This window comes from Balaenoptera borealis, assembly GCF_965194805.1.
Source record: "Balaenoptera borealis genome assembly, chromosome: 16".
Classification (NCBI taxonomy): domain Eukaryota; kingdom Metazoa; phylum Chordata; class Mammalia; order Artiodactyla; family Balaenopteridae; genus Balaenoptera; species Balaenoptera borealis.
Window position 1 is genome coordinate 28084994 of NC_138872.1, and position 25266 is coordinate 28110259.

Here is a 25266-nt window from a genome sequence, read left to right on the forward strand (position 1 = left end):
ATTCTAGACCCTGGAAAGGCATTGCCACCCTGTCCTTGGGTGCCAAGGCTCAAAAGAGCTGACCCCGGCAGAGAGGTGAGAGAACGTGAGTGCCTTCCTGCTCTGCGTTGGCTGATGAGGGGCACCCCTGCCCCGGGAGCAAGAAAGTCAGGCAGCGCCACTGAGTGGAGGAAACGGCAAGCTGAGCAGAGCTGCGCTGCAGGAGAGCGCGGGGCCCAGATCAGGGCTAACCGCTTGCTCTCACCGGCTCCTCCCTCCTCCCTCTCCTGCCAGGGCCTGTCTTGGTGAACCTTAGGGGCCTGTAGGGGAGGAAAGCAGACCATTCTTTTGGTGCACAGGTACAAACCAGCAAGCCACAGGGGGTAAACAATCTAGCCAGTGTTGTTTTAGAAATTTGAATTGGTTGCCAGTATTTTTAAATTGGAGATGCTACATTAAAATCTAGATGCCCAAGTTCTCTTGCAAAAGTCGAAGCTTGGTAAGCCTGGCTCCTCATTTCCACATGGCAGGTCCAGAGTCACGTGATGCTCCTCATCCAGTTCACCACAGTCCTCCTCACCCCCAGCTCTCTTCACACGGCCTTTCCTGTGCCCTTGCACCATTCTTTCTCCAATGAGTACTAAGAAGTGTTAATGAAACATTTCTTTACCCATGGCTGTATCAAAACTGAGGCTGGCAGAGGGGGGCACCACACGGGCTGCGTGCGTCTTTCACTTGGCCCACTCCATCTACACCAAGGCGCGCATCGAGTTTATGTCTGCTGCAGCCAAATGGGGGGTCAGGAGGGCAAATGGAGGGGCACAGGGCTGTCCCGGGGTTCTAACCTTCAGCGCCATACTTCACATGCCAGTGGGTGAAGGATCTAAGATGGGGAGGCTCACAAGTGCTCCCTACTGCAGGGTCAAGTGGAGGTGCCTTCCCCTCCCAAGGGGTCACCCCAAACTGGGCCCCAGCACCAACTCTCCAGGGCAGACTTGAAACCAAACCCCACAGGCTCTGGACTCAGACCATCTATCTGAGGAAACAGCCGGAGGTCCCAAATGTGCTTGTGTGACACAATCTTTCTCTCCAGGAATGGGGAAGGCAAGAGGAAGCACATTGCTCAGATAAAGAGCAGCTGCTAATGTGGGCAGGAAGTGGTGGATGGGCCCCACAGCCCGTGCCAGAGTAACATGTGTCTTCTAGTGTCTGGGGCTGCCATGAAAGCCACTCACTTAAAAAGCAGGAAGCTGGAGGCAAGCCCACAGCCTTGCCAGCTCACAAAAGCTGCTTGGCAAATTCCAACCAAATGTAAGTCTGCAGAAAAGACAACTAGCAAGTAAAGGGCCTTTGTGAGGACAGGAGAAAAGGCAGCAGGGAGTCACCAGCAGCAAAAGGAAAAAAGCAAGCCAGGCTGAGCCTCAGGCCCCGTCATCTTTTAGTTGGATTTGGCAAAAGCCTCTGGCCTATTCTTCCTTTCAGTCACTTAATCCAGGGATGAGCTCCCCGGGCCCAAGTGCAAGGCTGGCTTAAGGCATTTATTGATCCATTAATGTTCACTGAAATGGAATCAAAACACTTGCACAACTTCAGTTTGTAAAGCATTTTCACAAACATCAGTTCATTAAACCGTCTATGTGGGATGGGACTATCCCTATTTTACTGTCATTGACAGTGAGTTCTAGAGATGTAGTGACTTGAAGAAGCTCACACAGCCAGGAAGGAACACGTTTGCCATCATGTCACCAGGAACTCTCTCCAAACCCAGTTTTGGTCATGGCCCATCCTCATCCCCCAAATTGCCTACAGAGACTCCCAACTCCCTTCCACAGAGCTCAAAGCTCTCCCTGGCCTGAGCCCCTTCCATTGACATTGCCCACTCCATCTTTCTACAAAACACCCACACTTGTTATTCAGCTATTATTTTTACACTAATTCCACCTCAGCCTTGAATGTTGTGCAGTATTTTCTGACACCACTTCTCTGATTTCCAACACCAACTGGGTGTCCAACAATTCAATTCAGTTCTGACACTAACTACCTGGAATTAGCATCTGATGCCACAAGTTAAAGGGCTCAGTCCCACAAGACTGTCCCACTTCAGATCCAACTGCAAATGGGGTGCCCGGACTACCCACACTTCTGCCTGGCCAACTACAAGTTCAGTAGTTTCTACAAAACCCTCTCAGTTTCAATAATTTGCTAGAAGTACTCACAGAACTCAAGAAAACACTTTCCGTACGTGTACTGATTTATTATAAATGACACAACTCAGGAAGAGCCAAATAAAAAAGATGAATAGGGCAAGGAACGGGGGAAGAGGGTGCAGTGTTCCCAAGCCCTCTCGGGCCATGCCACCCTCCCAGCACTTTGATGTGTGCACCAACCCAGCAGCTCTCCTGAACTCTGAATCAAGAGTTTTTGCGGTGCTCAATGTCCAGCCTCCCCTCCCCTCCCAGGAGGTCAGTGGTGGGGCTCAAAGTTCTCACTCTCTAATCACTTGGTCTTTCCGGTGACCTGTGCCATCCTGAGGCTATCCAGGGGTCCCACCTTAACTCACTTCATTAGAATAAACTCAGGTGGGATCAAAAGGAAATCATTATGAACAACAAAAGACACTCCTATCACTCAGAAAATTCTAAGGGTTTCAGGGGAAGTGGGGACAAAACCCAAATATTTATTTCACCACACATACCCTTCCTTCAGTTTTCCATTTATCAAAAGTCTCTTTACATTCAATCAACTATGAAACTGCCACTGAAAACAAATTACTCTTTCAATGCAGTTCTCTGGTGAGTTCCCAGAGGCAGGGCGGTGTCCTGGCCAGCCCTGTGTCCTCCACAAGTCAAATCAAAGGACAGCACGGGCAGCTGGCCTATGGTGGTGGGACACGGTCGGGGAGCCGAGTGATGCCTGCTCAGCCTTCAGCCCCCTTACGTCTCCCCTCTGGGCCAAGGAAACAGTGAACCCAGGCAACGTAGATTCTTGCCTCAGGAAAAACAGAAACAGGACTGCAGGTACTGTTCAAGTTCTCCGGGCAAGTCAAGGCCAACCAGGAGTCCACAGATACAGCACATCTCCAGGTCAGGGGTGGAAGGGAGGGAGCATCAAGGCCAGATGTCTAAAGCTAAAGCCACTCCAACAAGGAAAGAATGACAGAAGAGATTAGTAACCACATATGGCTGTTTATTTCATACAGGGCTCTGTACAAAATATTTACACATATTCCTTACAGAATAGTAAACCACTTGAAGGTAAAAAGATGCTGCTTTCTTCTCATTGGCAGGGGATAATCCTGATGTCAGAAAAGCTATAAAACAAATGAACTTTCTCCTTCCTAGGCCACAACAAAAGTCAATGCCACCTGCTTCCTGGGATCCAAAATGCCATGGCCTTGGGACCCTGATCACATGCACCTCCCTTCCTCTTCCCCATCAATTCCTTCAGTATTTACAGACAGGCCCAAGGGCCTGTGGCAGGAGGGGCCGATGCTGCCCATTTGGAAAGATGATAAGAGGACAAACTTGTTGTGGGAGAAGACTGGGAACTTCTCACATCATCTAGATCCTGGAAGAATTTCCTTTGTCTTGATGAATCTACCACTTTCTGGACTAATCCATCCTCCACATCATGCTAACCCCAGGTGGGACTCCTGCTATGGAGAATGACCTGCCACTTTGAGCTGTTTTTGGTTGTGAAGTGCTTAGTGTAACAGTGTAGACAGATGCCTCTCCTAACCACTCTGCACACCGTGGGCATATGGGGAGGATGTGGAGGTCTGGGTGTGGTGGGGTGGAGTGCTTCTGGCATGTTTACTTTAAGAAAACACCTCCCAAGAGAGAACAGTGCCTGCAACAGACCAGGAAAATAAAAGTACATGGCTGCTTCATACTACACACCCCAGTTCTTCAAAGCAGCAAAAGGCACTTTTTTTCAAGCCACAGTTAATCTAGAACAAACCTGGCTTCGCTTACAGGAAAAGCTGTACCAGAGGAAGTGAATATCCATCTTGTTCTCTAAGACCCGGAGAGTCCTTAGGAAGCCTCGAGCTGGCTGTCCCAGGCTCCCACCACACGCTTCAGGATGCAGTTTGTCCCTTTCTGGGTGCTGACAAGTTCCCAGTGACATTTCCTACCAGGAAGGAGAGACCAGCAGTTGAGGAGGTAAGTCAAACCCAAAAAACAAAGCCAAGGTTGTGAGTGGATGCCTATTTGGGAGTAGAAGGGTGACGGGAGGACAACAGGAGGGAAGGAAGGGAAGCTGGAGAAGAAGTGGGCACTATGGAAGTGTGGGGCTGCTTACAAACAGCAACTCTCAAAGTGAAATGTTAAATAATTGAGTAGAAAGGAAACTTCAGGGTTTTAGAAGCTCATCCTTCTGACAAGAACGATTTTTTTTTTTTCCATGAAGGAACTATTACTTTAAAAGTGTGGGTACTTTACATGTTGGGTGTATGTAATTCTAAAAATAGTAGTAAAAGTGTCTTTTATATGCATCATCATGTGGCTTGTGGAAGAGAATAAGGAGGAAAAAAAAAAAAGGCAGGCAAAAACCAGCCTATGTCTGCGCCCTAAAACGTAACATTCCTTCCTGTTTGACTGGAAATGCCCAAGTGATTTCTAGGCTGAAAATAGGTAGGATTTACCTAGTAACCTAGTTCACATGTGTCTCTTAGATTTCTGAGCAGCTAATGGAGCTGTTCTTAAAAGGGGCCAATCTTGCTCCCAGGCTGGCCTTCTCTGCCCCTTCGCCTTCATTCCAAGGTCTGACTTCTTTAGCAGCAGCTCCGTCCTTCTTTGTCTGGCTGAAGCAGTCAGAATGGGAGGAGCTGCCAGGAGGGCATTCAGTGGTCCAGCTTACCACGAGCAGCCAAGATGCTCCCCAGTGACCAGGCCCAGCGGGTTCCAAAGGCAGCCGGGAGCTGCAGAAACCCACTTCCCTCAACACAAGAGGAGGCAGCAGAGAGCCCACTCAGAAGCCCACTGTGAGGGAGAAAGAGTTCTGTGCTCAGGACCCGAGTGCCCAGCGTCACGCACGCTCTGCTACTGGCCTCTGAAGCAAAGGCATCCACGGACGGGGGGAAGGGTGCAGGAATAGAAAACCCTTGACAGAAACCCTTTTAATAAAGGAAATTCCACCCCCTCCCAATCTGTCCATGGAAGGGTGAGACCTTGATGTCATGTAAGAGGAAGTGTCTTCTCAGGCATTTAGGGAAACAGCTGCAGCTGAAACTTTGGGGCCCACTCCAGGGCACTTTTCACCACAGCCAGAGCGGCTGCTCCAAGTGCCACCGTCAGTCCCATCACTGCTAGCTTCACAAAGCGGTTGGTCCTTGGTTTGGTCAGGACATCTTTTGTTCGCTCCTCAGGCCGCAGAAGTCCCCGAAACCGCTGCCGCAGTACCATGTCAGGCCTCTGCTGGGCTGATGCCAGCTCAAAGTCTTTGAAGGTAGAGGCTGCCGTTCTGCAGAGGAGAAGGAGACAGAACGGAATGGGATGAGAGAAGAAGGGAAAAAATTAGATTAAATAGGCTGAGGGCAGAGACAGCCATTGCTCAGAAAACTCTTCTTATAAAGACCCATGAAGTCTCAAGTGGGGATTCCACTAGCATAAGCATAGGTCTCTGGAAACACCACTCCCAGCCCCGTCCCCACCAGACACAGTCTTCCATCATTTCTGCTCACTAACGAACACCCCTGGTTCATCCGGTGCCGTGGCCCCACTCACTTCTCAGCTTGCTGTTGGGCAGCTGCCTCCCGAGCAAGTTCGGACGGGGGAAACTGAACAAAGAGGTCTCCTGCTCTACTGATCAGTGTCTCATAGGGCAGGTCCTGAGGGATCTGGGACAACAGGTGGTGGACTGAGGCCATGTCGCAGTCACAATCCAGGACTTCCTGCTCTCGATACAACACGATCTGTGGGGAGCAAGGCCTTGCATCAGAGACCAGAACATACAGGGCCTTGGCCACTTCATTTCATTCTCCTTAGAGGTGAATTTAAGTTGGTACCAAACAGGGCTCACCCCAAAAGTTCAGCAAATTCTTGTATTCATCTAGGAAGTAATGATGTACGTATCTGAGCACTTTTCCCACTGGGTAAACCCTTCCTGCTGAGGCAAACTTCCACCCCATGATGTGAAAGGCTGACCAATTAAATGAAGGAGGTTCTTTTAGGAGGAAGGAAAGAAGAAGGATTACTGGAGATTCCTAGCTCCAGCACAGAAGAAATGGTTCAAAACAGCAGAAAGAATGGTTTTGCTCCCTTTCAAGGACAATGAAGAGCGCTGTGAGTGCCCACCTCCACTCTCACGCCTGATGGTTCAGGCCCCTCTGATAACTGGGGCCCCTCAACCCCGATTAAAAGCCATCTCAACTTTCTATCATAATGCCACACTTCTTTACTTAAACCCGGAGTTGGGGTTGTACTAGCTCCAGGAGTTGTCAACAGAAACCCTGATAATTCACAATGCACATGAGCATTTTAAAGGTTCAAAAGAATCACGCAGTAAACAAATCTAACTAGCATTTAAACTAGCATGCTGTTTAACTAGCATTTCCCAAACTTATTGTTACACAGAACATTTTTTTCTCCCATGACTCTCCCACTAACATTCCACAGAACAGTGTCCAGAGACGCCCGCCCGGGAAGTGCTGTCTTTTGCATCTTTCCATAATCACCAGGTTTCCCTTTAGGGAACATGATCAAGCTGGACTGGAGGATGCACACCAAGCTGCTGGCTCATGGTCTGTACCTACCACAGCTGCAAAGTAAATGGGCATCAGCGGGTGGCAGGCCAGGAAGAAGTCGTATAACCGCACGACGTGCCTGAAGTCAGACAGGACGTGCCCAAACCAGGTGATGAGCCAGCTGAGCGCAAAGATGGTCCCCACCTCGGCACTAGGAGCAAGGAAGTCCAGATGTTAGGTTCCCTGCTGAGTCATCCCTTCCCCCTCCCTGGGCCTTCTTTGTCCTCAGTGCTGTGTGAAGAAAGCATTTGAGAAACATGCTTTCTGGAAATTTCAGCCGCCTACAAATTCAGCATCTTCTCCTCACAACACAGAAAGTCCTTACAATATACCCAACATCATGACACTAATACCACAGTAGGGTCCTGGTGGCCTTATCTCCCTGGGTGCTCTCCTAATGGCCAACAAACATCAACTACAGCAACAAGAATTAGCTGTTTTCAGAGAACTACACCACCATTTTCCTTCTGAGAAAGTCCATCCTTCAAGGGGGCACAGGCACATATTCTCAGGCTTGAAAACACAACTGTATTAATTTTACAGTTAACATGAGGTGACTGTAACACCTTAAGACACAGCCTTTTTTTTTCCTTTTTAAAGAGAGGCAGGCATTGGCCAAGGACACATTTCCAACTAAACGGAAGAGAAAAATCATACGAGAACTGCAAAGAAGTATTTCTTCTCCTTGGTATGTGGTGAATAAAACAACCCACAGATGGCCTTGTCTTTCTCGCCTCTGGATCCTATAGAACTCTGTACTTCTGTTGCAGCAATAACCTCAAAGTCTACCTTGGTGTACTTACCTTGTCCACCTCCCTCCACTAGATGTAAACTCCTCAAGGGCATGGGCTGTGACATCTCTTCTATCCCCCAAAAAGCACAGCACCCAAAAAGTGTTCCAAGACTGTGTACCGAACTGAATTATCCAGATGGCTGATAACTGGAAAGGACAACTCGGAAGAACTTAACACTAATCAACCTAAGATGATGATGCAATTGAGCTAGACTTGTGAAGAATAAACAAAGGCTAGGAGAAAGCTGAAGAGGGGTGTGTGTGTATGTACACACATATATGTAGACACATATATACCTCTGCATGAAGTCATGGAGGTCTGGATTCACCTGGTCAATGATGGGCATCAGATAGTTTAATATATGCTTGGTGTTGTCCATTGTTGGATCCATGAAATCCCTAGAAGGAGACAATTCAATGAGCTTGGTCAGACCAAATACTGGGATCAGGGTTTGGGGGCAGTAGGGTGGAGTGGGGTTCAAACCATTGAAAACACTGACTAGGAAATGGGCTGAGGAGTTATCCCCAGGGGGACTTGAGGCGTGATACCCATCCTCTTATGCTCCTTTGTGCTGGTACCTGAGGTGATGGGTAGACAATTTTTCTACCAGGGATGTTGCCAGCTTCTCGCCTACCACCAGCAAAAATGTGACCACGATGTCGTGGTAGCCCTGGTAGTAGTGCAGCTGAGGGTTGCGCTCCAAGATGAGGAGGATGATGTCGATCAGTTCTTCCTGGAGCCCTTCTCTCTGTTCTTCTGGCATGCCTGGGGAGGGGAGGGCAGGGGAGATGCACTTGAACATGGCAAGCAGCCTAGTAACACAGAGGTTAGGAAGATGGTCAGCAGTGGATTAGCAGAGAAAGTGTTTAATAAAAGAAAATTAATTACAACAATTTGGCAACACATCAAGATCCACACACTGTTGATACTGCCTGACATGTAGGAAAGAGCCACAGACTGGCTACCTTACAGTGGGGGAACCCAACCAACACCATCTTAAAACCCAAGTCACCACAGGTCACGCTGCCAGTAGTGTGACTAGTGGACAGCATGTGCCTCCTGACGTGCTGCAGGGAAAACTCAGCACCACTTCGGTGGAATTCCTATCAAGAGTTCATCATCTGAATCTTAAAAGGAGGAAACACCAGATAAACCCAAACTGAGGGAGATTTTATAAAATAACTGGCCTGTCATAAAATACAAAGGAACTATTCCAGAATAAAGGAAGCTAAAGAGATATGAAGACTGAATGGAAAATGCATGAATTTGTATCTCCTTTTCCTATAAAGAACATTATTGGAATAAATGGTGAAATCTGAATAAAATCTGTATTAGACAGCAGTAAATACTGTCAATGTGTTACTGATTTTAAGTGTGATTATGTAATAAGAGCCGTGTTTTAAAAACATTAAAAAAATATTCCTGAAATATTTAGGGATAAAGGGACACCATGTGTGTAATTTATTCTTAATAGTTCAGAAAAAAATTTGCGTGTGTGTACCACAAAGGAGAGACAGAAAGCAATACTACGGTAAACATAGTAAAAGGTTGACATATAAGAAAATCTGTGTAAAAGCCACCTGGGGAATTCCTTGTCCTATTTTTGCAACTTTTCTGTAGGTATGAAATTATATAAAAACAAAAAATGTAAGAGATGCATGTTCCCCTCAGAAACAAACTAAATATCACAGGAAGTACTGATCTCCTTGATCCAAAGATGCAGCTGGAAACAGAAGAGACTGTCTCAGGAGATCTTTCAGCGCATGCACCTAGTTCTGGCAGTGGTCAGTGTGGTTCCGCAGCTCATCTGGCTTTTAGTATAAAAATGCCAACCCTTGGCCTCATGACCTGTTTTAGAAGAACCGCACACAGCACAGCTTTCCTACACCATTAGGTTTTCCAGTCAAAAACAGAACTTATGAGAGAAAACAGCTAATGCAAGAGCCCAGACTAAACTGAACAAAGGTTTTTAGGTGAGAGTGAAGCTCATCTCTTGCCCGTTTCTACCTACCCCTTCTCAAAAAGGCATACTCTAAAAGATAAAAAAGAACATGGAGTAAACCAACTACTATGGATAGGTAAAGTAATGAAAGTAGTGAGAGAAAAAAAGTAAATCTTATTTGAACTTTCAGTATAAAAGAGGTCAGCTAAGCTCAGAAGAACGTGAATGTAAAAAAATATGAAACCACATGGAAAGTTCAGCCTACAAGAATAATATCATAGACTGATGTCACATAAATGGAAGAGGAATAAAGGGCTCAGAGGGAAAACAGGTTACCTAGGGAAAAATATGGAATGCATCTGTCCTATGTGGTCTCCTCAAGACCAGCAGGATAGGAAAAGGCGAATGGACCATAGGCATATGTGTTTATCAAAACCAAGACGGCAGGCTACTGGCTACAAAGGAATCACAAGAGCCTTTCCAGGAACCAAGGGTGCAAGCAGGAAAGAGGCCCTTTAACAGACAAAATCCAATGCCAGAGCATGGGTTCAGAAGAGTGAGAAAATGGGTTTAGAGGCTCTTGTTCCCTCTAGCAATTCTCCTCTCTTCATGGACCTAAGGTGGAGTTGCCAAAGGAAGAGAAATAGATGAGGTTTGCTGGCCAGTTTCCTTCACTGTGAAAGTGGAGACAATGGTCATTCTTCACATTATTCCTGGGAATGGGGAGACAATTTTAGGAACAGACTCTTTAAACATGTAGTGATTGGCCTTCCTTTCAGTCCAAGGGCCCCAATATATGTATATTCAAGATACCGCTATTTATAAATGAAGATATTAATAGTTCTTGTTATAGTGACCACTTCCAAACCAATCTGCTCTTTAAAGCCAGACTGATGGCTCTAGCAATCCCTATAAAGTCTCCTCTAAGGCTCTGAAGGGGGAAAAACCCTCTTCTCTCATTCACCACCTCTAGGCCAAAAGACATTATTTTAGGCTCAGGCCTTCACAGTGGGGTTCTGAACTGACTGAGACAGTGAAGCGGCAGATTGGGAGCACAATGGGTCCCTGAGGAGGTAGGGTCCTGCATGTGGTCACGCTCTGTGCTGGGATGGAAACTTCCTGGCACAAGCAAGCACCAACACAGGAAAGTAAGTGCAACTGGGACAGAAGCCACCCCGCCACCCCCCACCCAGGAAGACCGAGGGCGTGTCTCACCAGGAGGGAACCGCCGTAAAGACCGCCTGACATCCAGGAGCACTTGTTGGTAGTCCTTGCTCATCTGTCGTAGGTCGTTCCCTATTGAAGGAAAAAGAACATGTTATTGCAAGAATGTCTGGGAAGCCACATCAGGAGCAAAACATCCTGGCATGACATAAAAGGCCTGAAAGACATACTCGGGCTTTTCTTGAAGGGGACATGACTCAAGATACAACATTTGGAGAGGAATTCCTGGTTTAGTTCCAAACACGCTGTTTCACGCAAGGCATGATGACCATAAGAGGAGGGAACACATATTATCCAGGAGGCTGCAGAGTGCAAAGAGCCGCAGAGGAGAAGTCAGGAGGCCAGGAGCTGCATGCAGGCCACTACTGTGTGTCACCGGGATTGCTCTGAATTTCAAAGTCCACGTCTGTAAACTGGGAATTACTCCCTTCCATATGTACCTCTCAGATTATTGTAAGGATCAAATAAGATCATGAATGTGGAAACCACAGACCACTGGAAAAACTCTAACATCTGTAAAGTCTAGGGAACACTGAGCTGTTCAGAAAGGAGTATTAAGATAAACTCACATAAAAAAGAACCTAACCTCTCTTGACCCTGCAATTCTAAAACTAAGACACTGCAAACAGGAGCTAGTACTTGTGTTCAGTTGTTAAGCCCAACTGAAAGTAAGGAGGCAGTCTCTAGCTGTTATATATATAAAAGTGCACATTTTCTTCATAACCGAAATCAAAACTTACTAGAGGAGCCTGTATAATACTTCCGCATACACTGACTTCATCTTATAAAGATATGGGAAATTTGGAATCTCACGGAACACCATCTCAGGATTTAGAGTGTGAATACAGCAATGCCTTTTCCTTCCAACAAAAAGATCACTGCTCTGAGGCAGCCCGGTTCCAAAGATAATAACAAGGGGCAACTTAAAACATCTACTCAGGGACTTCCCTGGTGGTCCAATGTTAAAGAATCCGCCTTCCAGTGCAGGGGATGTGGGTTTGATCCCTGGTCGGGGAACTAAGGTCCCACATGCTGTGGGGCAACCAAGCCCACGCGCCACAACTACTGAGCCCGTGTGCCTCAACTAGGGAGCCCGAGTGCCGCAAACTACAGAGCCCTCGCCCTCTGGAGCCCACGTGCCACAACTAGAGTGAGAAAACCTGCATGCCACAACTAGAGGGAAGGCTGCACGCTGAAACAGAGCCTGTGTGATGCAATGAAGAAGAAACCAGCGCTGCAACAAAAGATCCTGTGTGCCGCAACTAAGACCCAATGCAGCCATAAATTAATTAATTAATTTAAAAAAAAACATAAAATAAATAGGTATACTAAAAAATAAAACAAACAAACAAAAAAACCATCTACTCGGCTGTACCACAACACTGTGAACTTTTTATCAGCAGAGGCTGTTTTAATCAACTCTAGTACCTGGCACACATTAGGAGCACAATTAGTAATTGCCAAATGAATGAAAGAATCCCCAGCACCTGGACTTTTGCCAAACACAGCAGGAAAGCAATAAATTTTTGTGGAGTGAATAAACGACAAAGTGGATTCACTGTTTTGCTGTACTTTCTTTTGTATTTTGCACTGTATTCTAAGGAAATTTTTTTTTTTTTTTACTACACGGGCCTTGCAAATAAGTACAGTTGCCCCTTGGTATTTGAGGCGGATTGGTTCCAGGACCCCCAAGGATACCAAAATCCACAGATGCTCAAGTCCCATGTATTAAGTGGTGTAACATTTGCATATAACCCATGCACATCCTCCCATATACTTTTTAATTTATTTTTTTATTATTATTTTTTATTGGGGTATAGTTGTTTTACAACTCCTGTATATTTTAAATCACCTCTAGATTACTTATAAAACCTAATACAGGACTTCCCTGGTGGCACAGTGGTTAAGAATCCGCCTGCCAATGCAGGGGACATGGGTTTGATCCCTGGTCCAGGAAGATCCCACATGCCATGGAGCAACTAAGCCCGTGTGCCACAACTACTGAGCCTGCGCTCTAGAGCCCGCAAGCCACAACTACTGAGCCCATGCGCCACAACTACTGAAGCCCACGCGCCTACAGCCCATTCTCCACAACAAGAGAAGCCACTGCAATGAGAAGCACGCACAACACAGCAAAGAGTAGTTCCTGCTAGCAGCAACTAGAGGAAGCCCATGCGCAGCAACGAAGACCCAACGTGGCCAAAAATAAATAAATAAAATATAAATTTTTTAAAAAAACCTAATACAATGTAAATGCTATGTAAATAGTTGGAGAGCACAGCAAATTCAAGTTTTGCTTTTGGAAATTTCTGGAGGTTTTTTTTTCCAGAATATATTTGATCCATGGTTGGTTGAATCCTTGGAGGGGCCAACTGTAACAGTTTTTCATAGAATTACAGAATTTTAGAATTCAAAATGGTCTTAGTATTTCCTCATAAAAAGTTTTTTTGTTTTTATAAGGACTGTAGAGGTATTATCTCTTCCCATAGCCCCATGTTTCTCAAAATGCAGTCCATGTGCGTCAGAATTAGGTGGGATTCTTGTTAAAATACATATTCCTACAACCCACTTCTAAGTGAGTGTAAACTGGAATATACATTTTTGTTTGTTTGTTTCTTGGCCATGCCGTGCGGCTTGTGGGATCTTAGTTCTCTGACCAGGGATCGAACCCGGGCCCTCGGCAGTGAAAGCATGGAGTCCTAACCACTGGACCACCAGGGAATACCCAGAATATACTTTTTTTTAAAAAATTAATTAATTAATTAATTTATTTTTGGCTGTGTTGGGTCTTCATTTCTATGTGAGGGCTTTCTCCAGTTGCGGCAAGCGGGGGCCACTCTTCATCGCGGTGCGTGGGCCTCTCGCTATCGCGGTCTCTCTTGTTGCAGAGCACAGGCTGCAGACGCGCAGGCTCAGTAGTTGTCGCTCACGGGCCTAGTTGCTCCGCGGCATGTGGGATCTTCCCAGACCAGGGCTCGAACCCGTGTCCCCTGCATTGGCAGGCAGATTCTCAACCACTGCGCCACCAGGGAAGCCCGACCCTGGCATTCTTTTCCCCTGCCTCCCAGACAAGCTCCGCTTCACAGCACCTCCCCCTAATTACCTGATATAGGAGATGGGTCATTGGTGTTGACATTGAGGAGCTTGGGCCACACTTTCTGCCTGATCTCATCAGTCAGGAGCCCTCCTTCACTGATAGCCATACGTCTAAGGGCAGCCACATCAGTGGGATCACTGTTCAGAGCCTGGTAGATCTCTGCCACTTTCTTTTTCCTTTTGGCATTAAAGTCTGCAAAACAGAAGGGAAAAGGGCATTAGGCACATATTCAGCATTTGTACATTTTCTCTTCAGGGCTCAATCTCCTTACTTGGTTTGAGGTAAGGTAGATATATTTAAAGTCAATCTACCGATATTTCACTAGCACATAGTGTGCAAAACACTAAGGAGATATGCCATATAAGTAACACAAAAGGACTTACAATTATAATAAATGCTCAGTACATTCAGATATATCTAACAGTTTTTCCTAATAGAATGATTGTGCTTTCTTAATGCTAAACTTTACAGAGCACACATATCTCTCTCTCTTTTTTAAATAAATTTATTTATTTATTTTTGGCTGCATTGGATCTTCGTTGCTGCCCACGGGCTTTCTCTAGTTGTGGAGAACGGGGGCTACTCTTCGTTGCGGTGTGTGGGCTTCTCATTGCAGTGGCTTCTCTTGTTGCAGAGAATGGGCTCTGGCGCGTGGGCTTCAGTAGTTGTGGCACATGGGCTCAGTAGTTGTGATGCACGGGCTTAGTTGCTCCACAGCACGTGAGATCTTCCCAGACCAGGGCTCGAACCCACGTCCCCTGCACTGGCAGGCGGATTCTTAACCACTGCACCACCAGGGAAGTCCTCAATATTACTTTTTTAAAAAAAACCACACGTGGAAAAAGTCTCTGGTTACACACTAATACAACTGGTAAAACATCAGAATCACATGGAGATATTTTCAAAAGTAGAATGTCAAAGGGTATACTTGGGCCTCCAGTGTGGCTAGTGGTAAGAGAGGCATGATACTGCATACAAAGCAACGGTTTCTCAAGAACCATATTAATTACTGATGATCAGGAAGTACTGTTTTAAGCATCTTATATCCTTATGTGGTAGTCTCTTATTTATACACAGGCATTTTGCTGTGTTTAAATTACTTTTTTAGGAGACTGGTTGAGAGTCTGTGGTTAATGTGCATATTATAATTTTTCTATTTAAAATAATGGGGTAATAATAGGCTGTCAGAGTTTTCACGCAGAATGGCTGATTTTAGGAACAACAAACACAAGAAAAGTTAAACTAGACAACACCAAAGAGATGTCACAAAGCAGTGCACTATAATTGCCCAAAAAAGGTATGTGCAGACACCAAGAGTTCAGACAGCTGTGGGTCAGGCTAATCTGAGAAGGCATTACTGAAGAGTGCAATTTAAAAAGAAAGGGGAGGATTCTGAGAGGCTGGGAGGAGAGCAGAAGAAAGGCGTGGAGACAGAAACAGAGGCCCTTTCATTTAACAGTAAATGAACTGATTAAAAAATATTCATGGGGACTTCCCTGGTGGTCCAGTGGGTAAGGCTCCATGCTCCCAATGCAGGGGGGTGGGGTTCAATGCCTGGTCGGGGAACTAGATCCTGCATGCATGCTGCAACTAAGAGTCCTCATGCCACAACTAAGAAGCCCACATGCTACAACTAAAAGAGCCCGCATGCCTCAACTAAAGATCCCGCATGCTGGGCTTCCCTGGTGGCGCAGTGGTTGAGGGTCCGCCTGCCAATGCGGGGGACACGGGTTCGAGCCCTGGTCTGGGAAGATCCCACATGCCGCGGAGCAACTGGGCCCGTGAGCCACAACTACTGAGCCTGCGCATCTGGAGCCTGTTCTCCGCAACAAGAGGGGCCGCGATAGTGAGAGGCCCGCGCACCGCGATGAAGAGTGACCCCCCCCACTTGCCGCAACTGGAGAAAGCCCTCGCACAGAAACGAAGACCCAACACAGCCAAAAATAAATAAATTAATAAATAAAAATTAAAATGGAGATTTCTTTTAAAAAAAAAAAAAAAAAAAAAAGATCCCGCATGCTGCAATGAAGATCCTGTGTGCTGCAACTAAGACCTGGAGCAGCCTAAATAAATAAATAAATATTAAAAAATAATAATAATAATAAATATTTATGTAGCATATACTAGGTGCAGGGCACTGGAGTTGATGTAAAGTGGAAGATAACACTGGAAGGTAGGTTAGGCTTTAGAGAGGAATAACAGTGGAAGTAGGTTAGGCTTTAGAAGGGACTAACATCAGAAGGTAGATGTCTGTTTTAGAACAGACACTAAGCAGCTTTCCTCAGTACTGTTCTGTTCTGAGGCAACAGTCTACAACTTGTTTCCATGATAAAGCTGCACATTATTAACGCAAATGAAAGTTGGTACTAATGGCCCTGGTTACCTATCTATGAGAACTGTGACATAAACCATATAAACAGAGGCACCAACTGGTTTGGACTTAACATGCAATTGGAGGTGCAGACAGGACCAGGTGCTTTTTCACCCCGGTAAACCTGTTCTCCTGGCTAGACTGTTGTTTTCCTTGGTGACCTAGTAGGGGACCATCTGTTCCAGTTTGTCTGAGAGATTTCTGGTTTACACCTATAGTCCTGGCATAACTGTTCATAGCAAACCCCTCCTCCCATCTGCACTCTCAAAAATGTCCCAGGTTGGATGCTAAATTAAATGGTTACTCTACCTAGAAATCATGAAAAATCAAGTCCCAATTTCCTGTCAGCACAGCACCTAACTAGTCAAATGTTTATTTACAAAGTGCTTACCATCCATCCATCTGTCCATTGATCTATCCATTCACTTATCAGTCGATCATTTAATGAGCAACTACTTGTAGTAAGCACCATACTGGGATAAAAACATGAATATGACTCTCTCCCAGCCCTTGAGAGGCTCACAGTAGGGAGTGACATAATTATTATACATGATATAATAGAACCATGAAGAATCATGAAAACCCAGAGGAAAGAATAACTACTTCTGAGGCAATCAGGAAAGACTTCACCAAGAATATACTGTGGTACCTCCTTAAAGAAAAGTTTGCACATGCGAAGAGTGCGCTGAAGGGAGAGCATTCCAGAGAGTACGTGCAAAGACCCTGTCACATGAAAGAAACATCATGCCCTGAAAACAGAAAAATTCCAAGAGGCTAAAGTGTTAGGTAAAGGAAGAGAGGCTGGAAGGACTGCAGTAAATGTAGCTAATAGAAGAGTCTGGACTGGATTTATCCTCAACTGAAGGGGAAGACAGGGAGGGATTTTACTTTGGGTCAAAGGGCCATCCTTTGGAAGAGAAGGCTGTATGTTTCCAAAGAGGGATCACTGAGACACAGAAAACAGAAAAGACTTTATATAACAACATAGGCTGAGACAAAATATGAGCAGGAATTGAATTAATTTCCAACAAAGAAAAAAATCAGATATTAAAAAAATTTTTTAACTTAGAGTGTTCTTGTATTTTCTACACATCATAAATTAAGAACACTTAAATGGTAATACTAAATATTTACTGAGGTAGCTGACATTTAGAAACCTTGTTAACCTATTTTCTAAGAGTATGGAAAATTTTCCTCAATTTTTTAAGACATATATCCACCCTATTCCTCTTTCCACTTAAGCTATTCAGCAATCTGGGGGAAAAGGAAAACCACTGTTTATATCTTGGAGGAAATAAAACTGTTTGCAATCAGCTGGATTTCCAGTAGGTTTTGGTAAATAATATGCCAAAATTTTAACTAATTCTGAACCCAAACCACAGCTCCAATACTTATTTCTCTAAAAACTCTGTTTGGATTCTACTTAAATCCTGCATTTCAAAATTTACTACTATTATCTTGATTCTGATGCTCTGTGGGAACTCAACACATACGAGCGGAATAGAACGAATAATTTAGCTTAGCTATTGTTCCTCTGGAAAAACTGGCCTATAGTAAATGGCATTACCATTTTCCCCATATTACCGTTAAGAATATCCACACCAGAGAACTCTACATAGATTTGTAGGCACTTTGACCTTTTTCTAAAGCTACTGGTGATTCCCAGAGTAGAATGCTGCTCAATTGTGGATTTCAGTGGCTGTCTGTTCAGACCCCAATATCGCCTTTCTCAATCCCATATTCTAGCAATTAAATGTTAGTGGCAGATGAAGAAGGCACTCCTACGTGTGCCACACCCACAGACAAATATTTCATTGCACCTAACGTACATACAGGCTTTGACTGTGACATAAAAAGGGAGGAGAAAACAGCAAACTCAAGTGAGCTCGAGATGTATAAATTACATAGTGATGAGTTCAACTGCTAGACTACACAATGAGGGAGAAGAGGTTCTGCAGAGTCTCAAATGAACAACTAATTTACACGTCATACCCTCTTCACCTCAGAAAGAGGAAAGTCAGAGTTATTCTTGGGATGTTTGGAAAAAGGTTAAAATTAATGTCTAACTATTTTAAGATAAATTTTACATACGGATTTTGGGGTAGGACACATTTCTGGACTGGAGAATGCGATATTTGGGCTTGGGATAAAAGCCCACATTTTCAAATCCCCTTGAATCCTTTCTTCTCCAATTTGTAAATTGCTCCACTTATAAGGGAGATGTATTATATATTCCAAAGCTGATATGTTCCGAATTTCTTTATAATAAAGGTCTTGGCTTTCATAACCATGACAGAATGAAATGACTATTCTAGAGCTGGCTGCAAAATGTAAGACACTGCTATAAATAAATCCCTGCTGCCTGAAAAGTAATTCATTCAACAAAGGAAAAAGTAATGACATTGATACTACTTGGCCTGCTCTCCATTAAAATGATCATTTAAATAAGAAGCACTGAAACAGTAGTTCTTAACAACTCAGATAAAGATGGCTGAGTCTGTTATTGTCTCAAACTCAGGTAGAGATTTCTGCTTCCTTAGAGCAACAGGTATCTTCAAAAGCATCTGGCTTGGGGAACTTAATACACAGGAAAGGACAATGGCTAAAAATGAGCACTAGCTATGCTTCCTCTAAAAGTTTTTCCAGATCAGCAAAATACATATCAGTGACTTAGATCAGGTAAATGATCTACACGCTTAATAAATGAATCTTATGTGCAAGAATAAAATTCCATGATGATTATTTGGTTTAAGCTTGCATGTCAAGAAAGCTTTACAGACTTTAAACAGAAGTTGAACTTAAATAGGCAGTGCTAGCCTTAATCAAAACAATTAAAGAGCAAGTCAGAAAGCGATCACCCCAGACAGACACCCCCTGCTCCACCCCTTGAACTCCTGATGTTGACATTGGAAATTAACTTAAAAATTTATGCTTGAAAAAAAAATTTATGCCTGAACTTCATATCTGTACCAGAGAAATACAGTGGGAGAGGAAAACCTTACCTTATTCTGAGTAAGGTTCCTATTAAAAACAAAATAAAAGAAACTCTGTTTTTGGAGGTACTAATTAGTTTCAACAAACAGTACCCAAATTAGCAGAGATTCATTAACTACCTGAAAAATAAAGACAAGCACATATGAAGAAAGACTACCCCCAAAATGGAGAATATTCTAGAGAGTAAACCAATCTAATCATAACCTCTACAAAAGAGAGTTAATAGTATTAGTAACTTTGTCAATTCCCCTATATGATTAAAAACAAAACAAAAACAAAAACACAAACAAACCCCTCTCATCTCTAAATTCCTCCCACTTATCCAAAGAAGCAAAATCAAGGAAACAAGGATAAAGTCTCGCAACCTAGGCACAGCTGCACTACATCAGGTCACAAGACCCATACCACTTGAGGCAATGACTATTATGCCATGAGGACAGATGTTATACAAACACCAGCAAAGGGTTACAAGGCCAAAGGGCCTAGAGGAGTAATACGAGGAATGAGCTCCATTTCCATGCAGCATTAGAATAGGAGAAAAGGGCAATAACAAAATGAACCCAGAGAAACAAAATGCGAATAACCGGGTGCTTCATCAAAACGTGGGTTGAATATGTGGTTGGTTCTATTATGGGCACCACCCACCAGAGGATGGAAAAGTGGGAAAGTTACCTTAGTCTTCTCCATTTATTAACTGTATGTAAAACATATTTGAAAACATAGCGCACAACGAAACCATGATTTCATGGAAATTAGTATAAGACAGTATAAAAAAATAGAGAGACTCGCTTTTTTCAAAATTAAACATTAAAATAGGTGGCACAGGATGAGACAGAGTAGATTGGTGGTTGCCAGGAGCTGTGGAGAATGGGGCCTGGGGAATGATGGCCTTTCTTTTTGGCATTAGAAATGCTCTGGAATTAAGACAGTGCGATGGTTGCCCCACCTTGTAAAAATGTACTAAGAACCACTGAACTGTACACTTTAAAGGGTGAATTTCGTGGTAATTAAAAGAAATACGTGGTCCACGGACACCGCGTCACTCCAGACTGCGACCGATGAATGAAGTTTGGGAAACCGGCCTGACCACTAGGGAGGCGGCCCCTGGAGCCTGCGGACGTGGCCGGACAGTCTCGGTCAGGGGCAAGGCTTGGCCTCGGTTCTCAGGGAGACCCAATTCTCCTCTCCAGATGCGACGAGGTGGGACGCGGGGCCCCCGCCCGCCCCGTCCTTCCCACTGGGGGCGCGGGTCTGCAGCCAGGGTTCCTCCGGTCCTCTCAGCATCCGCTGACCCCCAATTCCAGGCTCTCTTCCACTTCAGACGTGACCCGGGTCTTCAGCCTTTTCCTCTCTCGCACCCCGCGCGGTCGCCCCGGGTTCCCCGGCCCCCTCCTCTGGCAGCTGTCCCCTGACCCTCGGGCCGCCCCTGTCCCTCATGCCGTCCTCGCAGGCCGCTCCTCGGCGCCCCGGCCGGCTTCCGTACCTGCCTTCCCCGCGCCGCCGTCCCAGCGGCTGGAGGTGGAACCGTCACCCTGCGCACTCCGGACGGCCATGTCCCGGGGGCCCGGGCCCGGGCCCGAGCCCCGGCTGGCGGCGGAGCCGACAGAAGACGAGGCAGCGGCCGCGGGATCCAGCGCCGGTTCCGCAGGGTAAGCTCGGCTTGGTCAGCCCGCAGCGCGCAGGCGTCCCCGCGCGGGCCCCGCCCCGTGCCAGCACGTGACCCCGCTACGCCGGGCGGGCGGCGGCGGGGGCAGCCGGCGGTCACCCGGGCCCGCGCGCAGGCGCCCTAAGCAGCGAGAGGAAGAGCGCGGGGAGCGCGCCCGGAGTTAGTTGCAACTGAATTTGCAGAGCGTGGCACTCTTGAAGAAATGTGTTCAGGAGCAGATTTTATCATTTCTTTTGTTTCTCTTATCTGTAAAATGATACTGATGATAATAAAAGTACTGAACTCACAAGAGTTATTGGGAAAGTGCTTAGAACACTACCAAGCATATAGTAACTACTCCACAATTGTTCACTCTGTTTTTGCTTACCAAGAATTTTACCTGCTGTCTCACCTCCCCACAGGTACTCCTGTCATCGCACTTGGTGACTTCAGGGTTTAGCAGAACCATCGCATACAGTTATGCAGATTGAGCACTGCACAATGCCAAAGGCGCCGTTCACATAGAAGGTTATGTGAGCAGTATTCCCTTTGAGTTGTACAAAACTGGCCATTCATCCAAAATGAGCATCTGTCTTATCAGGTCGTTGACCGCCTCGTCTCCAATGACAGTCCTTTCTCTTCAATAGGCCACTCATTCCCTTGGTCACACCCCTATCGTTGTGGCCAGAAACTGCCCCACCTCTTAAATCTCCAATGCTAGGCACCCCTCACCGAAACTCCCATGATTCTGGTTGCTGGATGACCCCTACCATGACAATTCTTTATTCTGAGGCGTCTAGCACATGGAACCCATTACTACTGGCCCGTCTTGGTTTCATTCAGGTTCCATGGTCCACCATCACATTTTAAGTCCTCTTTTATGTCCTCTGGGTAGCATTCATGAGCAGAAATGAAGTTCATTTGATTTTTAAAACTAATACTCAATGTATTAAATTTAGAAATCCCCAAACCTTGTTTTTCCTTCAACTGACAAATTTTACAATTCCATTCATAAATCTAGTAAATTTTAACAATCACTTTGGTACTGTAACTGAGCAGGACCCTATGGGGCCTTCCCAGGACAGACTCCTCCCCACCCCCCAACCCACCAACCATGTCCTCTGCCTGCCCCTTGTCTGTAGAAAAACTTTAGCCTCCTAGGCCTTCCTCAAGTTCCCAAAAATAAATTTAATCTGAGAAGTGAGAAAAACAGAGAAAGGAAAACAGTCAAACGAGACAAAATAATAGTTCAGTCATTGAACAAAGGCCCTTTAGTTCCTCCTCAAGGGCTGTAGATAATATTCTGAGCCATATCCTTTGAGTTGTTTTGCAGCTACTGAAAGCCCCACCAGGTGGAAGAAGTTAACTGTATGCTGTCCATAGACCAGTTGGAACTAAAAGGTTGATGATGTTGACTCCCGATCATCTCACCACCAACCAATCAGAAGAATGTCCACAAGCTGATCAAGCACTGCACAACCCCCCTCCCTCACCCTGTCTTTAAAAACCTTTCCCTGAAACCCATCAGGGAATTTGTCTTTTAAGCACCAGCTGCCTGGATTCCTTGCTTGGTGCCCTGCAATAAATGCTGCACTTTCTTTCACCACAACTTGGTGTCAGTAGATTGGCTTTACTGTGCATGGGCAAGCAGACCCAAGTTTGGGTTGGTAACAGTAACATTAATAAACTTAGTCAGTTAAGTTCCTTTGAACATTTGTAGTCAATTGATGTAGGTCAGTTGATGTAGGGAAGAGCATTCTAGTCTGAGAAAATAGCACAGGCACCATCTTGAAGCTAACAGAAAGCAAATCACAGTCTAGAAACTACAAGTGGTTTAGTGTTCTTACAGCACAGCATGAAAGACAAAGTGAACTTTGACACTAGTGAGGGCAGAGAAGTGTGCAGGGACAAGTTAGACAGAACCTCTTAAACCATATTCAAAGAGTTTGGACTGGATGGAGTCAGCAGGGTGAATTAAATAATTTTTTAGCATTGAATGTGGTCTTTGATGTCATCTAGATTAATCCTTATCTCCAATAAGAATCACCTCTGCTTATCCATACAAATGTTTATGGCCCAAACCAGTGCTAGGCTATGCGGTGGGCCTAGAGTGACAAATGTTGAGTTGCTCAACTTCTAAAGGGGAAGAGACAAGTAACCAGGCAATTGCAAAGCCAAGTGAAAAGAGGTCAGACAGAGGGCAACCTAGAAATCTGGGAGAACATGGAAAGTCCCAGAAACCAAGAGATTCATGATTGAGTACAGGGCACAGGGACATCTGTTAGGTCACTCTGGCAGGCAGGATTCTAAGATGGTCCCCAAGATTCCCACCCCATGGTACACATGCCTAATTAATTCCCTCCCCTTGAGTGTGGGCAGGTCTTGTGACTATCACGGGATCTCAGTCTCATGATTCCAGTGATGTTATATGGCAAAGATGAAAGGATTCTGTAGAGGTAATGAAGGTCTCAAATCAGTTGACCCTGTAGTCAAAAGAAAAGATTGGCCTGGGTGGGCCTAATCGATCAAGTCCTTTGAAACAGGGGTCCCCAACCCTTGGGCCATGGACCGGTACCGGTTCATGGCCTGTTAGGAAGCGGGCCGCACAAAAGGAGGTGAGCAGTGGGTGAGCGAGCGAAACTTCATCTGTATTTACAGCTGCTCCCCATCGCTCACATTACCACCTAAGCTCCGCCTCCTGTCAGCAGTATGGTGAGTTGTATAATTATTTCATTATTTCTATTATTACACTGTAATATATAAAGCGCACAATAAATTTAATGTGCTTGAATCATCCCAAAACCATCCTTCCCCACTGGTCCATGGAAAAATTGTCTTCCATGAAACCGGTCCCTGGTGCCAAAAAGGTTGGGGACCGCTGCTTTAAAAGAAGGTGCAGGCCTTACCTGGAGAAATTCAAAACAGCAGATATTCTCCTGTAGGCCTTTAATCAATTTGTGGTATTTTGTTAAACAGCAAGCGACGGAAAATTTTACCCCCCCACCCCCAAAAAAAAGCACAGGCAAAAAGATTTACTGGCTCACATAACTGCAAAGTTCTTGCCCTTCTGCATCCCCTCTCTCTCTCAGCTGCCCATTTCTTCATGTTGACTGCATTCTCCCACAGGCCCTGGGTTCATAATATGACTCTGGCAGCCCCAGCTCTCACATACTTTCTACATCTGACCCTGTGAAATATAGCTGAATCATCTTTGTCTCAGCATTTCCAAGAAAAGTCCCCCAACCCTGGGACTGAGAGTGGGCAAGAGGTGGAGATTAATTTGTGATTGCCCTAGGGTTTACAATACACATTTTAAATTAACCAATTTGCCTTCAAATATCCTGCTTTCATGGATAGTATAAAGACCTTACAACTGTAGATTCCCATTTCCTCCCTTCTGTTCTCCATGCTGTTGTCACATGCTTTGCTTCACTTCTGAAATCCTTCCTTCTCTTCCCCTTCTACCCAGAACCCTGCCTCACCTCACACTTGCAGACAACCGCTTAACTACATTCTGTCACTAGTTAGTTTGCATTTTCTAGAATATTATATGGATGGAATGTATGTAGTCTTTTTTGTCTGGTATTCACTCAGCATAATTATTTTAAGATTGACCCATGTTGCACGTATCAAGTTTATTACTTTTTATTGTTTAGTATTTCATCATATGGATATATCACAATTCATTTATTCACATTTAAAAATTTTAACGTATGCTATACACATACTAGTATTTTTGCTAGTATTTTTGCTTTAGACCTGGGGCCAGCAAAGGATGACCCACCCATATGCATGCCAAAACCAGCTCACTGACCGCTTTTGTATGGCCCATGAGCTAAGAATGGCTTTTACAATTTTAAATTATTGGCCAAAAAATCAAAGTAGAATAATTTGCGGCACATAAAAATTATATGAAATCCAAATCTGAGTCCATAAATAAAGTTTTACTGAAACACAACCATGCTCATTTACCTATTGTCTAAGACTGCTTTCATGCCACAACAGTAGATTGCTTGCAAGAGAGATCATATAACCTGCAAAACCTAAACTATTTATCTGCTCCTTTACAGAAAGTTTGATGACCTCCTACTTTAGACTTCAATTATTTTTTTAAGGCAATTAAATTTTTTTAAAAAATTTACTTTCATTTATTCCATTTCCAGTACTCTTAATTTCACTGTGTAGATCCAAGTTTCTGTCTGGCATCATATTCTGTCTGAAGAACTTCCTCTAATATTTCATATTCCTTTAATATTTCTTCTGGCAATATATTCCCTCAGTTTTTGAGAAAAAGCTTTATTTCTTCTTCATTTTGAGAGATATTTTCAGTGGGTATAGGATTCTAAATTGTTTTGTTTTTCTTTCAGCACTAAAGTCACTCCATTGTCTTCTAGCTTGCATGGTCTCTGATAATTCTTAGCTTCCTCTGTATGCAATGTGTCATTTTTTTCTCTGAGCTGCCTTTACGATTTTTG

At 44.8% G+C, this 25266-nt stretch overlaps 1 protein-coding gene across 2 annotated transcripts; it reads right to left on the reverse strand.

Annotated features, from left to right (window-relative positions):
* Positions 1 to 3148: 3148 nt before the first annotated feature.
* Positions 3149 to 20843, reverse strand: TBC1D20 (TBC1 domain family member 20). Of its 2 annotated transcripts, none has more exons than XM_082361458.1 (8): positions 20630 to 20843; positions 13788 to 13973; positions 10676 to 10756; positions 8097 to 8283; positions 7815 to 7916; positions 6734 to 6875; positions 5706 to 5893; positions 3149 to 5442 (listed from the first exon to the last, which is right to left on the reverse strand). In XM_082361458.1, the coding sequence occupies exons 1-8, from the start codon at positions 20697 to 20699 to the stop codon at positions 5187 to 5189; spliced, it is 1212 nt and encodes a 403-aa protein (XP_082217584.1). In that variant the 5' UTR covers positions 20700 to 20843; the 3' UTR covers positions 3149 to 5186. The 2 variants fall into 2 exon arrangements, with proteins under 2 accessions (XP_082217584.1, XP_082217585.1); XM_082361459.1 differs by lacking the exon at positions 20630 to 20843 and adding an exon at positions 20093 to 20568.
* Positions 20844 to 25266: the final 4423 nt, after the last annotated feature.